Raw genomic sequence first — 16,855 nt, 5'->3', positions numbered from 1 at the left:
CTCAGCGACTCTCGCTTGCTACTGTACATTCTAAATGCTTATAGTGCAAGTGCCACACACATCTTCTATACAAAACCGCATAGACATTTTCACTGTAACTGGACGTGAGGCTAAAACAAATCTGACATCGGTACTTATTTTCAGCAAAATCTTGCTGTCAAGTTTCAAAAGTCAATAAAAGAATATAGAATAATTATACCAATGCTTTTTATGTCCTAGAACTTTAATCTACAGAACACCATTTTTCTAAACAAAACGTGTTAGATTTGAATGTTTAAAAAGGGTTTTAATAATGAAAAGCTGACTTCTTAATTAAACTAACATGATAAAATATACGCATAAAAAAATAGTAATTTAAAACTAAATAAAAATCGAGGAAAGTTTACAGTGTGTTTTTACAGTTAAGATCTTGTCCTTTTTGGATGACACCATCCAGGAATTATTAAGTACTGTATACCATTAACCAAGAAAAAAATACTTGATAATATACAAGTATGATAATTGCCAGCAATTAACCAACACAGGTGATAAAATACAAATGAGAAGGCTGTGAAAGCAATTTGCATTGCAGTCCTGTAACCACAAAAAAAGTGAATGCTATAATTTGTAAACTAATACAGTGCTCTTGAATTCTGTTTTTTTAAAAGGCCCCAATCAATCCAAATCTAAACAAACAAAACTGTCCTTTTGCACTTGTTATACATATAAGCTTTGGTGCTTAATCCAGTTTAAGCAGCTAAACCTTGACACATCTCTCAGCCCCTAGGCAAAGAATTACTGTATCTGAAAGATTCCTCTTAGCTCTGCACCAATTTGAATTTACATCAAGGATGATTAAGTCCACTCTGGGGTCTCAATCTAACTTTGGTTACTCCATCAAATCATTTAGAAGTTCACACAATCCGTGACCTTCAGCTGCACTTCCCAGCTTTCCTGTGATACCAGAAAATCAATTTGCGATATAAAACTTAAAACGAGGAAACGAAAAACACAAATGTAAAGTATTAGCACCTCAAATACCCTCCTTTCCTTGACACAAAAATATGCAAGACTACAAAGCAGTGTACAGTATGTGAAAATCTTCTCTCTGCCCCCCCCCCAAAAAAAACATTGAAATTATTTTCCACAAGGTGGCAGCAAACACAATGGATGGAAGTAATTTTTTTTTTTTTAAACATACCTTTCTTGCAGTTCCCGAATTCGATCGTCCTTTTCCTGGACTTCATTTCTCAATGATTTCATCATTGAGGACTGCTTTGCCATTTCAATAGTCATATTCTAAATTACAGATGGAAAAAAAAAAGATCCCATAGTTTACTGTAACTCGCGTAGTTATGCACGGTCTAAAACATGTTGAATTACAATGTGGTGTCTGCCTTCCAGCATTCAAGGGATTCAATGTGCAATTACTCTATATAACATGTTTGTAAAAACACAGGAAAACGCCAGAGTACCACAAACATCCACCTCACTGTTTTAATGTATTTTTGCTACTAATAAGTGGTAGAGTAGACATTTAAAATTTTTATTTTAAAAAGTCAAACCGGTATCTCCAATGTGCCACAGTACAAACTTGACAAAATTACTTTTTACATGGATTTTTCAGATATTTTAGTACATGCAGAATTTAACAATACGATACGCCATTTTAGAGGCATTTTCTGTTGATGTATAGTAACCTTTCTAGGTCTACAACCACACTCCTTAATCTCTTAAATGCAGCATAGATGCTTTTGAGTATAAAATGCCTGTTGAGTTTTACTCATGATTTTTGCGGTCTTTAGATTAAATAATAAATACTCTGTAATTTATAGAGACATTAAAGTGCTGAACATTTATAAGTCTACTTTGCTATTTTGCTTCTCTGTATCCAAGGCAAATGCTCTATGGAACAACTGCGTGTTTACTGTTTTTGTCACTTTTTTTACTCACCATAACTTAACTCAGTATTATGGTATATATATATATATATATATATATATATATATATATATATATATATATATATATATATATATATATATATATATATATACACACCACACACACACATATATATATATATATACATATATATATACATATATTTTTTTTTTTTTTAACAAAAATCTCAAAATACACCCTGTATTAATTCATATTTATAATTTATTCAAAATAGGGAAATATTTATATTTTTCACTTTACCTAAATGCGCAAAAAACAGATATGACCCCTTTAGGAGGACATGTGCAGAGGTACACACTGGAGACTGTTGTAAGGTGAAATTATAACAAGGCATTATTGTGCCTTTCGCTTTAAACAGCAAAAAAAATCAACATAAGCGAAATAGTGAACCAAAAACCCCTATCTCTGCTTTGGAGACTATCTATACATGTAGCTCAGCCCTCTCTGACTGGGTTGGTTAGCTAAGCTATTTACCAGCCTCAAATCATGGAGACATTTATCAATACACAGACATAGATAATAGTCTTATACGAAAAAGTCTTATCTGTTAGCTGGGCTGCTGTAGGGGAAGCTTCTCTGCTCTCCTGGAACCGCACCCTTGTGTGCACAGAAAATGTCAGGCTCCAAGCTTAGAATCTTGTCCCCTTTGTCTTGTGGTCAGCTTGTCGCTCAAGACATCTGCCCTTCCTTGGTTCAGCCCCATTGTGGACTAAGGAATCTCTGCTCTGTCTCCAAAGTTCAGCTCAGGTGTGAGCTAAGGAGTCTCACTTCCTGTCTCAAAAGACAGGCTTTTCTAAGCAATCTAATCAGGCAGGTGGTGTTAGTTAATTGCCTACCAGCAGTTAACCACCACACTGCTGGATTAGAGGCACATTTGTGAACAGGGATAAGTCCCCTGTTACAACCCCCACCATATTAATTCTGATATACTATTCATTAGCATTACCTTTCAATTCAATGGGGAGTCTGATATTCTGAGTTACATTACAATATCCTCCTTCCACAATACTGTTGGAAGTACTATCATTCACCCAGTAGCCCAAGCACACTGCCTAGGGGTCACACTCTCTCTCACATTCTCTTCCCACATTCAAAAGGTAGCAAAAAACTGTCCTTTTTTCCGCCGCAATATTACAAAGATTCGCCCATTTCTCTGTTGCTCGACTGCAAAAACTCTGATACGACCCTCATTCTCTCCCGTCTCGACTACGGTAACCTCCTGCAGTCCGGCCTTCCTGCCTCTCACCTTTCTCCCCTACAATCTATCCTAAATGCTGCTGCCAGAATCACTCTACTCTTTCCGAAATCTGTCTGTGTCTCCCCTGCTGAAATCCCTCTCCTGGCTTCGTATCAAATCCCGTATCACACTCTCAATTCTCCTCCTCACTTTTAAAGCTTTACACTCCTCTGCTCCTCCTTACATCTCAGCCCTAATTTCTCGTTATACACCATCCCGACACTTGCGTTCTGCTCAAGGATGTCTTCTCTCCACCCCTCTTGTATCTAAAGCCCTCTCCTGCCTTAAACCCTTCTCACGGACTGCCCCACACCTCTGGAATGCCCTTCTCCTCAAAATCCGACTAGCACAATACCCTCTCTATCCACCTTTAAGACCCACCATAAAACACACCTGTTTAAGGAAGCATATGAGTAGCTCCATGGCTGATTAACACCTCATACATAAACCTTGGCCAATTGCCGACGCACTTACCAGAACGCCCTCCTACTGTCTCTGTACGTTCTTCCTACCAACAAATAAGATTGTTAGCTCTTGGAGCAAAGACTCCTTTTCCTAAATGTCACTTGAATGTCTGAAGCACTTCTCCCCTTTATGTATTATTTATGATTGTCACGTATATTACTGCTGTGAAGCGCTATGTACATTAACGGCGCTATATAAATAAAGACATACAATACATACGTAATATTGTGACTGTGGTAAATGATACGTGTGTGTAACATGTAAAGACAACACACCTATAAGGTTTCAAAAGTCCTCTACACTAATATTTCATCAATTAAGAACTTACATGTTGGTCCATTAAAAGGTATCCCAACCTACAGTACATCACATCTTATGTAAAGATACATACAGTATGCTTAGGTAGGGAGCAATAATTTTGTCATTGCTATTTGATTTGCTTTCTGTTATTGCAGCTGAATAATTTCTTTTCTAATTAGTTGTCCAAGCAAAGCAGTAGATAGAGTAAATGCAGTCATGTTTTGTAGGTGACAAAGATGCTGGAAACCTAAGCCAATAAATTTATTTACACCTAAACTACAGTAGGGAAACGCTTGCTTACGCCTTCGTCCATTTCCCACACTATACCCCTCTGTATTCCCACTTTCCCTCCCTCATCAAAAAGAGAGGGGGTTCCACCATCCCCTTATTTTCCAATGCCCCTTTTGAGGGTTTTAGAAGTTAGGAGCCCCAGAGAACTGTTTGGATTAAGTTATGTGTAGCTCGGGGTCATAACTGTGTTCATTTTGTTTGATTCTATTCCTTTTTCTTACACATTTTTAATCTTTGTATTCTCCGTGGTACTTCACTGTTAAACATTTACAAATTTTCAATAATAAAAATAAATAAATAAAAAAAAAGACAACTTAAAATAAGGAAATGTGTATTAAAGAAAATAAAAAAAATAAAAAGCCCCACAATGTCACCAGTTTAGCACCACTTCATTAATCATCATTAATAAACATTTCAAATGACTATTCTGTGTTTCTTGTTGATGGCTAAAAAAAACCTGGTGTTGGAACTCAGTTCCTACATGTGTTATTTGCATTTTCCCTTTAAATATAAACATATATAGGGCACTTGCCTTTCTAGTGTCATTGTGTTGAAACAGGAACTGTTTTCGTATTTATGTTATATTATATATTTTTTCGATACACTAGTGCTATTTGTAGGATACTTTCTTTCTTTTTTTTTATACACACACACACACACACACACACACACACACACACACACACACACACACACACACACACACACACACACACACCATTATAAGGGTTCCAGGTAAAAATGGATTTCAGGTAAAAGGTGACATGTTGTGCTTATTAGCATATCATTTCCCAGAATCCCTTGCTGCAGTCGAAGCACTGTATGAATACAGATGCAGCGGCCGTTATTCGAACACTTCACGCATTGTATACCTCGGAATACCCATGTTATGGCGTGGGATTTCTTCCAACCGTACCGCCTTAAGACGCAAGTGCAGAAAATGGCATTTTAGTGTTCTGGTTTTTAAACACCTTAAATTGACACAGTAGCACAGGGGCACAGTACTGTACACATTCATTAATTTCATTGCACACAGAAACTAAATCCATGAAATTCAAACAAAGCAACCGTGATAAACACGTGCGCCTGGGGCGATTGGCCCCGTTAATGCCGCGTGGAATACAGCAGAGCACACGGCTCTGTGATTTGTTCGAATAACGGCCGCTGCATCTGTAGGTGATAATGGTCAAAGGCAGGGTTGCTGACTTGTCTAAAACATGTGAATGTGCTCACAAGTGATCTTTTTATTTGATATATATATATATCAAATGGAAATATTCCTGTCTGCTCATTTGCATGTCTTAGACAGGTCTGCAACCCCGCCTTTCACCATTATCACCCAGCACACAGCGCTTCCACTGCAGCAAGGGATTCTGGGAAATGACATGCAAATGGGCACACAGTGTCACCTTTTCTTCAAAACCATTTTTTTCCTTCATATTTTCAGTCTGAACTTGTTTGTATTCGATTTGTAAAATTGCACATTATCATGGGGACTTTATAGTTGAAAACTGTTGCCACCTGATGTCGCTGCAGGTGTCTATAGACAGTTTCTTGACACTGATTACTGCACTGACATCCTTAGAAGCTGTCCAATCAAAAGATCTCTTTTGTTCCAACCTTGGCTCCACTGTGGTTACAGCAACAAGTTTGGACTGAAGTATATTAAAGCAACACTAGGATTTATACTCATTTAAGGGAGGAATTTATTTTCTTGGGATAGATATATATATATATATATATATATATATATATATATATAAAGATTATGTTGAACAAACAAGGCCATATTAGCTAAGCAGTACTGGAAGGAGTAACACTGCTTAGTAAATATGTACTAAAATATGTTAAAGGAGCAATCCTCCTGAATTTTTGTCTTCATCAGTGGGTCTCAGGGGTTCTTTGTAGCTGAACCGCACAATTCTCAGCTCTGTGTACCTTACAGCTACAGAGAAATTTACTTTTTTATTTGCTACTAAAGTTAACGTAAAAATCAAGATGTCGCCAGGGTCATACGACGTTCTGGCTTTCTATTGACCACGGAAGTGAGGCCGACGTGGCGGCCATTTTGATTTTCTCAAAGGAAAGCCAAATACTGACAAATAGAAAAGGTACATTTCTTTGTAACGGAGCCGAGAATAGCTTGGTTCAGCTCTGGAGGAACCATTGGTTCCGATTATGAGAAAGAAAAAAAGAAATGAGTTGGGATTGCTGCTTTAAAATGTTTTGTTTGCTCTTTCCATAAGGATTCAACATGCGATAGCATAAAAATTGCCGGCAATCACCTATAGCTTCTTCTCCATAAAAAAAAAAAAAAAAAAGAATACTAGATTTTACATTTACAGGTACTGATATCCCTGCCCATCTGAATACCATTTAAATATCTACTGCAACAGTGGATTCTCCTACTGGTTATTGCAGCAGGATAAAGAGCACTGGAAATAAATCAACATAGCAAACGTTACAATAATCTAGAGTTCACTATTTTTTCGAAGGGAAGGAACTTTCAATAGCTGTAATCTTTTACTAACAGTTAGTGGGGTATATTTATCGAAGTCTCTCGGGCAAAACGGCACCAGATTTATCAATGAAAAGGAATTCAATTGAAATTTCCTTTCTTGTTTGATAAATGTGGTGTAATTTTTGCTCCAGTTTTGCAGATGGGAAACTTTAATAAATAGACCCCTATATCACAGTATTGTGCAGTGTGTCTACATTTGGGGTGTTTTGTTCTCCACCGTGTAATGCTGCTTTTAGGCAGTGGCGCCAGCTTCCATGTAGCATAACCCAATTTACAGCCCTAATTTGACTAGTTATTGGACTACTATTTAAAGCATTCTCAAGCAACTCCCATCGGAAGCCTGGGTGAAATAATGTAAGATGGCTTCCAAGGTCTCAAAGTCCAAACTTGTACTAAATCTATCTTCATTTAACTCTATAGTACAATCATTTTATAATAATATTACTATTGCCAAAAAAAACACACTGGAATAGCCACGGGCCTGTTCTCCTAAGACCATAGCAACACAGGAGACTCAAAAATTATATTCCCTCTGAACTAGGCTGACTTCTAAAAAAAAAACAGTTTTGATTATATAGTAAAATAAATGATCTGCTGCAGTCTGACATGTAGTCAAACTGGTCTGACTCTTTATCCTGTAGACTGCATGGGCAATTTGGCACTATTCACAGAAAGAAGTGAAAGACTGGGATGCTTTAATAATAACGAGAACAGATGTTTAAAGGGACAAAAGTAACAGGGATCATGTGTGTTATAACAATCAATGAGCCAACTCGAGATCAAAACTATACATGAAAGATTCTGAAACCTGAAAGCTTTAGCAGCAAGAAAAGAAAGAAAGAAAAAAAAAACTAGATCAAAACTACAACCTTTCTAATGACCCCACCACATGTATGAGTATGTCCAATTTTTCCCTTCACGTCAGCTTTCTTTTCTATTGTTGTCAGCTGTCCTACAAAAGCCTTTACTCCCGGCTACAGGAGTAAGTGAGCAGCTTTTAGAAATTGACACGACTAAGAGATCATAGATTGCATGGTAGCGTGCGCTACATGAGTACTGAAACCAGCACATCCTCCCTCCTGAGCCTAATGTCCCAGCTCTGCTACTAGGGTCTTAGGCCCTCTGATCATGAACTGCTTCTTAAAGGCAGCAGTTCAGGTTTGCTTTTTGTATGTTCTCTGTCCTGGACTTTCTCCCTCGCACTTAATCTGCTAAGGCATCAGGTCTCTCGCTTTTTTTTTTTTTTTTAAACATTTTGTTACACATGTAAGCCCTTTAACACTGAATGGGCTAATGACTATGGCCAAGGCTTTCACAACTTATGTGCTGAAGCCAGATGAACGCAGTCATCCTTTTAAAGACTGTAGGAAAAAGTAGAATGTCATGCACCGCATAAAAAGGAGTATAATATTAGGACTATGAACACATCTGATTGCCCTTTGTTTTTTATTATCATCAGGAAAACTACCATATGAAACAGAACAAAGAAAGATAAAGTGGCACCTTTACTGGTGTTTGCAAATTAATTGGTTACCCATAAAATCGCAAGTGATTGGCAGTACCCAAAGACAGGTTGTTCTAGAATACAACATATTTAGTAAATACTATGAGATGGACATACAGTATAGAGCACAAGCTTGTAAGGCCTGGGACATAGTGCCCCAAACAGTGCGGAGGCGCGCTGAGGCTCAGGGAAAGCGGTGCTTTCCCTGGCCGTACACAGTGCGCCGTCAGGGGGCGGGACGGGGGCGGGACGGGGGCGGGACGGGGGCGGGACGAGGGCGGGCCAGTGACGTCACGGAGCTGGTTCGCCCTCATTGGGCGAACCGCTCACATGACCGGCCCTGCGCTCCGGCAAGCGCCAAATTTCAAAACTGTGAGAGACACGCTTCCGCAAGCCCCTGCTAAATCCACTCTCATTGCGGCTGCAGGGGCTCAGTTTTGAGCAGCAGCACGCCTCAGCACGGGTCAGCGCATAAGCGCTGACCATGCCCGAGGCCTAAGGAAGCCTACACAAGACAGTATTTGCAACTAAGTAGAACAATGTACTGTAACATCTCCCTTTTGGAGGAGTGAAGCCAGGCACATAAAGCATCGACATTCTGGGGTCCCGTTTCATTTCAAGTAGCAGTAATGAGATCTCAGGGGTGCAAGCCTTCATAAAGGAGTTGCCTGGTGTTAACAGCACTTATCGTGTCCAGTCACTTATCTTAAATGTACCATAGGCGCTACAATTAAGCTGTAGGTTTTTATGTCAGAAAGGTAATGTGCCTGTAATTCTATATACAGTGTTGTGTGTATTACAAATCTACATAATAAAATGTATATCTGTGCTATAATCTATAATAAACCTACAGAAACCAGTGCACCTTTGCATTACTTCCTGGTAAAACATTTTTTAGAAATAAATAAAAGCTAATAGTCACATACATCTTTAAAACCAGAGAACCCCTTAAGCAGAAATAATTCATTCTATCAGACAATGTTTATTTCTACCTTCAGTTTACTCTGGAGCTGCTTCATCTCGAAATCTGCGCTTTTTGATGGCGTTAATGTAGTGACAGTAGACTGATCTGAGGTCATAGGGCTCTGCATTTCCGATGATCTTTTGGCTTGGGCCAGCTGTTCTCTCATCTGCTCTGCAGCTCTTTCCAAATATTCTTTTTCCCGCTGAAATTCGGCGAGGTCTGAAGACAACTTCTAATGTCAAAAAGGAAAAAGAAAAACAGTCACGACTTGGCTCAAACTATTCCATTAAGAAAATAAAGCATTAAGCACAGTGCAGTCTACAGAAAGCAAACACAAGCATGTTGTACCAGCATTAATGAAAATTATGGTTTTACCGCTTTTATCTTTATTTTATTTAATACATTTTCATTCACTCTACGTTTTAGTTTTGTTTGCAGTGTGTGAAACTGCCCTTCCCATCTAAATTATCAATGGTTCCAACTGTGCTTTCACTATTAATTTAAATAAAAATCCACAAGTGGAAGAGGTTCTCTTTTCTTACAAAATGTAGCTAATTAAATGTGGTAGAAGTGGCCATTTGGGATAACAATAGCCTGGGCATTCTGTTTAACATATTTTATCCTAACAATAGTTTTACCACAAACTTTCTAAGTTGTCAAGTGAAAATAGGCAACTAGACAAGATCAAACCATTAGAGTTCTGCTTATCTCACATGGTCAATTTAACATGCTTCATAAATAAACTTATCCACAGTATTTGCTTAAATCCCTACCCACATGTAAAGGTATTCAACAATTTACTGTATAGGGGTGAATAGCAAAGAAGGGTGGGTAGCCGTGTTGGTATCATACTACCTACTCACTCTCCCTCCTTTGTTACTACTAGGGGTGGAAACACAGTGAAACCAGGGAAATATTTCTATATAAAGGATTGCCCCAAATGGCACACCTGTGAGCATGTGAGTTGTATATGTGGCTAGTGTTAACATACACAGCTATCAAGCCGATCCACTTCCTCCCCGCAGGGTCCCTGAAATGAGGAATATCTCCCCTCAATCTGTTACAAATAGAACCTTAAATCGCTTCCACCACCAAGGATAAAGAAAAGTCTTATCGCTAGGGGTTCTTGGTCCCAGTTTCCGAAAGAATATTTGATTAACACACACAAATCTGTTGTAGCAAAATGTGTCCAAAAATGCAAATCACGCTCTTCAAAATGTGCAAAGTTCAATTTGAGCCCTAAGGCAATACTTATTCCATTTTAGATTTAATATACAAAAGTAGTAATAATAATAAAAAAAACTATTTCATATAGCACTTTTCTCCTATTGGGACTCAAAGCACTTCACAATTACAGTATATTGCATGGTACGCAGCACATAGGAATTGTTACAGACACAGTCCCTGCCCAGATGAGCTTACGATTTATGATTTTGGTGCCTGAGGCACCGGGAGATACTGATTTGCCCAACGTCACCACGAGCCGAAACCTGGAATTGAACCAGGTTCCCCTGCTTCACACTCAGTGTCGTTTTTGTCAGTCGGTGCTTTGTTACATAAAATAAGGTCGCAAGAAACATACAGTACAATATGCAGACCATTTCATAAAAATAATGGGGTAAAAGCAGGATTCCTATTAGTTATAACATAACAATATCTGATTCCACCCAAAAGAGGTCTTTGCAGAATGGAACATGAGAAATCATGTGTTTTAGTTGCATCAGAACATATCTTGTTATATATTATCTTCATATCTCAAATGCATGTTTTTTTTATCCTCAAATCCCCTGCACTGAAAACGGAATAACCTTCTGGGGTGTTTCTTAAGATTCCCCTCATCAATCTCCAGTGACACCTTTATGGCGGAGTATGAAAAATGCCTCATATCTTTCTTCTATAATCCTTAGAAGAATGCCATCTTCACTGTTGCACTGGTATGAATAAAATACACATGTAGACACCACTTTTGCCAATGCAACTTCTACATTTGCATGAGAAAACAGATAGAGATAACATATACCAACCTACTATTTTTGGTCTTAACTTAAACAGCGGAACCCACTGGTTAAAAGTATATACTTCACCTACGTTTGAACTGTATCGCCGATATGCCACATATCTCATATTTAGTAAATGTACAGAATAATGCAAGATAAACTTCATGCCACCTTTCTCTGCTTCTCAAAAAAAAGGGGGGGGGTTGGAGAGGGGAGGGAGAATTCAGGAATGTAGGGTTTCCTTTGAGGATGACACCGGGGTCTCTGGTAGGTCTGGGTACTGTTACCAGACATCCATAATATACACATTATTTTAGTGGGTCATCAATGATAACCCTAGGTTAAGCTCTGGTACTCTGAATACTTTTACGTGTTGCCCTCATCTAAACATCTTCTTATTTTATAGGCCAATAAATACCTCATGCTCCCTAAAGATTGGTCTGGCTGGTTCGCCAAATGAACATTTACTCATTAGATTAAATGTCCCACCTTTCAATATATATCAAATAGTCCACGGTCTGGTTATTTTCCCAATTTATTCAGAGACAATAGAAAACATCTTTCACAGCATCATTTCAGTTGGTTACATCATTCAGGCATATACAATTTAGTTATAGAGTGGAGAATGCTTAGCTTGGTGGTATTAAATGATTCTGAATTCTATAAATCCAAATGTAATCTTTATACATTTTTCCTTAGCCAGTCTAAACATAGCAATCACCTGTTTTTCTCAGTGTAAACCCAAACTGTTCTTAGTTAATCAACAACATTAGATCGCTGTTTCTTCAATATCAATATTGACTTTTGCTTAGAAGACCCTCTTTGTTCTGTCACTATGTAACTATAGTTAATCCTATGTTCCTTATCTTTTAAGACTCATCTTTATAGTATTGTCTATTTAACTAACCTTTGATTCCAAACTCAAAACCATCTACTATTCAACTCAGCAGACATTAAGCATACCAAGTTTCTTAAATCGCATAAAGCATGTCTACATCTGCCTGTCCTCAGACTGATTTCCCTTTATCTTTACAGAGGCAGGTTATCATTTTCCAATATCATTTCTAATTTAACACTAAATTACTTATTGTAACGAGTTACATCCTGAATATATGTGTATATATAGAATATAGCATAATTAATATTTACGCTTGCAATCATCTTCACCCCTCTGAGTTACATGGAATAAAAATAGGTCTTTTAAAAATGTCATTTAATTCTTGGTGTCCCAGATTATTAAAATACTGTACATTTTAATGGTATTATCATAACAACGATATTCTCTTTTCATTTTGTAGCATTCCTTCTAAAGTAGACTAAAAAGCAGACAAATATTTTTCAGTAGCCTCATGACGGCATTATAGTACAAATGTAGTGAACTGCTTTGTCCCTTATGCAACAGGAACAAATGCAAAAAGCTGGAGAAAGATCTTCTCTCAGGGTTTTTCTGATCTTAAAAGAGTGGTGGCTGTCCATTGCCACATACAGCTGTAGCAACACACCGAAGATTTCTATTTACTGGACTACTTGGCATTCTGACAACAACAAAAATCTGCCGTTTATACTGTAGTTATAATATCGACGTTGTTGAGGTAAAACTCATTAAGTGCATCTTTGGCAAAAACTCACTAAATGCACTTCCTGACTTGGAATTTCTTGATATTTCTATTGAAAAACGAATTAAGTGCCTATTTAGTGATAGCTCAGAGTTAGCAAAACATAAAACTCATTAAGTATGAATTTGAAATAATGTCAAAAAGAACATTTAATCGCCTTTTCCTCAGTACTCAAAGAATGTAGTTAATGACTCTTACCTCTACAATGACGATATATTTATATACATGTAGCTGTGCGCAGAGCAGTCTACATCTCTTATTTATTTGTAAGTTGTATTCATGCAACTGGCAGAACAATTAATTACTTGTAGTTAAAACATTTGTAGAAAGAGACATCAGTCCCCTTGTTCAGCACAAGTATTTAAGCATAACATTTTTTGTGTGTTTGACAGTTTCGAACATTCTCCAATGTTAATTGTAGCAAAACAGAAAAACTCACGGCAATGGCACTTAAAACACTTCTCTGGATGTCTATAAAATACCATGACCTTTTTAGTTGGCTTTGTTTTCTATTGGTCTTTTAGAGGGTAAATAAAATGGAGCAGCTGCTGAAGATAATATCTTGTTGGATGGTCTTTTCTCGTGAATTTTTTTATTTCATCATCTACTGTGTACACATCATGGCCAGGGAACTACACTTTCCATAACCTTGACTGGGGATTGATGTACTTAATAGGTAAAAGCCAAGCTGGAAGAGGACACAATAACAGATGCTAGTTGTTTATTTCCGCTGAGTAGGACTTACCAACTTATACAGCAGCCAAAGTGTTTCTGATTCAGTTGCACAAATGCTATGTTTAATTAAGAGACAAGTCTTATTAGAAATGTAATGGAAATGGCTACAACGCAAAAAGTAAACAATTTGTATCTAATCATATTTGACTTACAGGATCTGATTTTACAAATCAATATATCCCTTAAAGTCGTGCAGCAGTTTATGGTTGAAACATTGTATTCTTAACTTCCCAAATGCAGAAAATATGTAAACCCTTAAAATTTAAAGAGTAATATACATGTGGGGGGGGGGGGGAAGGCGGGGGGGAAATGCAAGAAAGAAGCAATAGAATGTCTTCTGCAATTTTTAATGTAAAGCTAGTTTCGTTATAAAATGGACTATGCACAGGGCTCTTCAACTACAGTAGTTTCCCAAATGGGCCAGATCAGAAAACATATAGAAATAAAAGAGCAATTGAATTATAGATGCATTGCAAAATGTTAATTTAGTAAATAATGTTCACGCATTTTTTAACCATTTGCACCATACACAGTACATGTACAGTATATATGTTTACACACTCTTAACTAACAAGTGACTTTCAGTGCCAAAATTGCACTTAGCTGCCAAGGCAACTATCATGAAATTAGTAGGAGTAGAGAGTTCAAGGGTTACGTCAAAGCCCTTCGGGGGCCGTTTTGCCCCAAGGGCTGCCGGTTGAAGAGCCCCAGACTAGGGCTGCGCAAACTTTTTAGTATGCGCCCACCTGCTGCTCTCTCCCTTGGCACCCCCCTCTCCTAACCTTGTCCCAGTGTTTCTGACCTCACAACGTCATGTGATGTCACTACGTCAGTTGACGCCACATTGCCATGGTGACCCGTCGCCAGAGATCAGGTACGGGAGTTACAGAGACGTTGCGCGATCCCCCAGCATTTAATTTAAATACTTTGGGGAAGAGCATGGGGCCTCTGTAAGTGCCGCATTACTACCCCCCCCCCCACCCCCCTGAGAATCTCACGCCCCCCAGTTTGTGCACCCCTGCCCTAGACTATAGCTATCAAATTAAAGCAAATTGTTTGCTAGGGAACGGAGCTTTAAAAAAAAAAAAAAAAGATAACTGGAGATACATTTAAAACATTGAGAAATTGGCTTACTGGTTAATGGCCAAACAATACCCGTCAATACCAATTTCAATAACACATTGCCTGTGCTGGGACAAAAATGCTGCTAAGAAATGCAAAAACCAGCTCCCACCTGGCTCTTTTGTGTGCGTCTCCTTTAAAACATATTTGCACTCACTCGATATTATTTCAACCCACAAATTAGAAATGGAGTAGTGGGGGAGAGCCTGAGTCACGAATGGTTAGGTCAGTGTAGGTCAGATTGACCCTATGCTTTCTATCATTACAGTACTACAGGTTCATGCAGCCAAAGTAAAATATCCCGTTCAATTATCAAAATAAATAGCATCCTTCACTCAAAGAATAGAAAGGGGATAACTTACAAAGATCAATTAAACCTGACACGTGTGCTTGAAAGTCTGTCGAGGTCCAGGCTGTATGAGTATGAGTATGATGCAGGAAGAGCCAGCACTCACATGGACGTTTTAACAGGATTTATTCTAGTGGTCAATGTTTTGGTCTCCTTCTTGGACATTTAACAAGTGTTGATAATGGTCCAAGAAGGGGAATTAGATTTAACAGGTCTGCAACGAGACACATATTTGACAGGACTGAGGCGCCATGCCTTATGAACATTACTTTAGAGCATTAACCCATTTATTGTAGTCCTGTATTCTATTTTCATAAAAAGATACAATTACAGCCACATTGCCTGTGAATATATGACTGTCAAGCAATCTCAGAGTCGCTCACAAGCTACACATCATCATATAGTTTGTTTCGAAACCATACCTGTGTCAAGAAATGGAAAGCCATTTGCTTACCCCTGAAATTGCTGGAAAGGCCTAACATCTTTTTCTGTGATACTCCAGAAGTTTGAAAGGGTTTACAATGTGCAGAAACTTCAATGGGTGCTTTTCTGTTCTGTCAAACTAATTTTGCATTATTGGAAAATCTTCTCACTCCCGGTCAGCCTGCGACCAAAAGTTCAGCACTTTAATACAAAGTGGCACTGAAAAATGTGTGAGCAGGCCCTGGAGGCTGGAGTGTATCGTTCATTCATTAGACACTCTACTGAAGTTTGAGCAGATTATCCCAATCACTCATTTAAAAGCTGTTCTCTGTCAAATGAACTTATTAGCAGCCGAGAGTAGCTTTCACAAAAATGTTAACCAAATGACGGTAATATAAAGGACTTTTAACCGATGCATTAGCTACTTGTTAGACTTCAGTAGCCTGTAGAGACCATTAAGAACCCTTTGGCTAATTGGCCAATGGTAGATTAATTCTCTTTTTATTCTAACAGCACTATTTTAACACCCTTTGCACTCTGTCAGTACAGTGTATGAATGACACAATAATACTGTGCATGTATAATAAGCAGAAGTAAAAAAGTTAAATTAAAATTTCATGTTTCTCATATGTCATACTTAAGTGTCAGACAAAAACCTTTTTTTAACCACTGACATTTAACTTTTTTATTTTAAACAATCTAATGTTGACATCTTATCGAGGTGAAGTTTCCTAATTATTGCTAATTGCCTATCAAGTATCTTTTACATTTGAAATGCAGTTGTCTAATAGAGATAAATGCAGCTGCGGTGTGCTCACTAAAGACGGGCATGACAATTGGGGTGGGTTACATTATTATGAGGTCATCCTAAATATGGATCGCAATTAGCACAGCTGCTTTCAAAGATGTCCAAGACTCTAAAGATGCTAGTCTCTCAGAAGGTGCTTAAATTAGATTCCTGAAGAAGTCATGAAAATGTCAAATTTTACCAGAAATGGTTTCAATGAATCCTATTAAATGTAATAGGTAAATTAACATCCAATTTAGAACATACCTGTTCATGTATATCAAGTAACAGAAACTGTATATATCGCTTTACGAGAGAGACACTATAGTACAGGGAATTATAGTACAATAAGTATAACAAATAAGATCACACAATAGTTAAGAAAATCCCTGCCCCGGAGAACTTACAACATAAGTGGTATGATGGGAAACTAACAGAGACAGCAGGTGAGGGAATAAGTGCAGTAGATGGCAGTACTTGGCCACAATGATTGGTAGGAGTGACTGTGGGTGAGTCTAAGCTATTGAAATGCTTCATTTAGGAGTTGAGTTTTAAGGTTAGTCTTAAAGGTGGGGAGAGACGATATTTGGCGTAAACAGA

The 16,855-nt window shown here is 37.9% G+C and overlaps 1 protein-coding gene across 6 annotated transcripts in view; it reads right to left on the bottom strand.

The window, feature by feature from the left end:
• Positions 1–16,855, bottom strand: part of CNTLN (centlein) — a 307,481-nt gene that overhangs the window by 26,628 nt on the left and 263,998 nt on the right. For all 6 annotated transcript variants that reach the window (XM_075594863.1, XM_075594856.1, XM_075594883.1 and 3 more), the window contains 2 exons: positions 9,255–9,458; positions 1,181–1,278 (listed from right to left, as the gene is read on the bottom strand). In XM_075594863.1, the coding sequence (XP_075450978.1) occupies positions 1,181–1,278; positions 9,255–9,458 (302 nt within the window). The remainder of the gene's footprint in view (positions 1–1,180; positions 1,279–9,254; positions 9,459–16,855) is intronic.

This window comes from Ascaphus truei, chromosome 1 (assembly GCF_040206685.1).
Source record: "Ascaphus truei isolate aAscTru1 chromosome 1, aAscTru1.hap1, whole genome shotgun sequence".
NCBI lineage: Eukaryota > Metazoa > Chordata > Amphibia > Anura > Ascaphidae > Ascaphus > Ascaphus truei.
The sequence above is the reverse complement of the archived record's forward strand: the minus strand, read 5'-3'. Positions and strand labels throughout refer to the sequence as shown.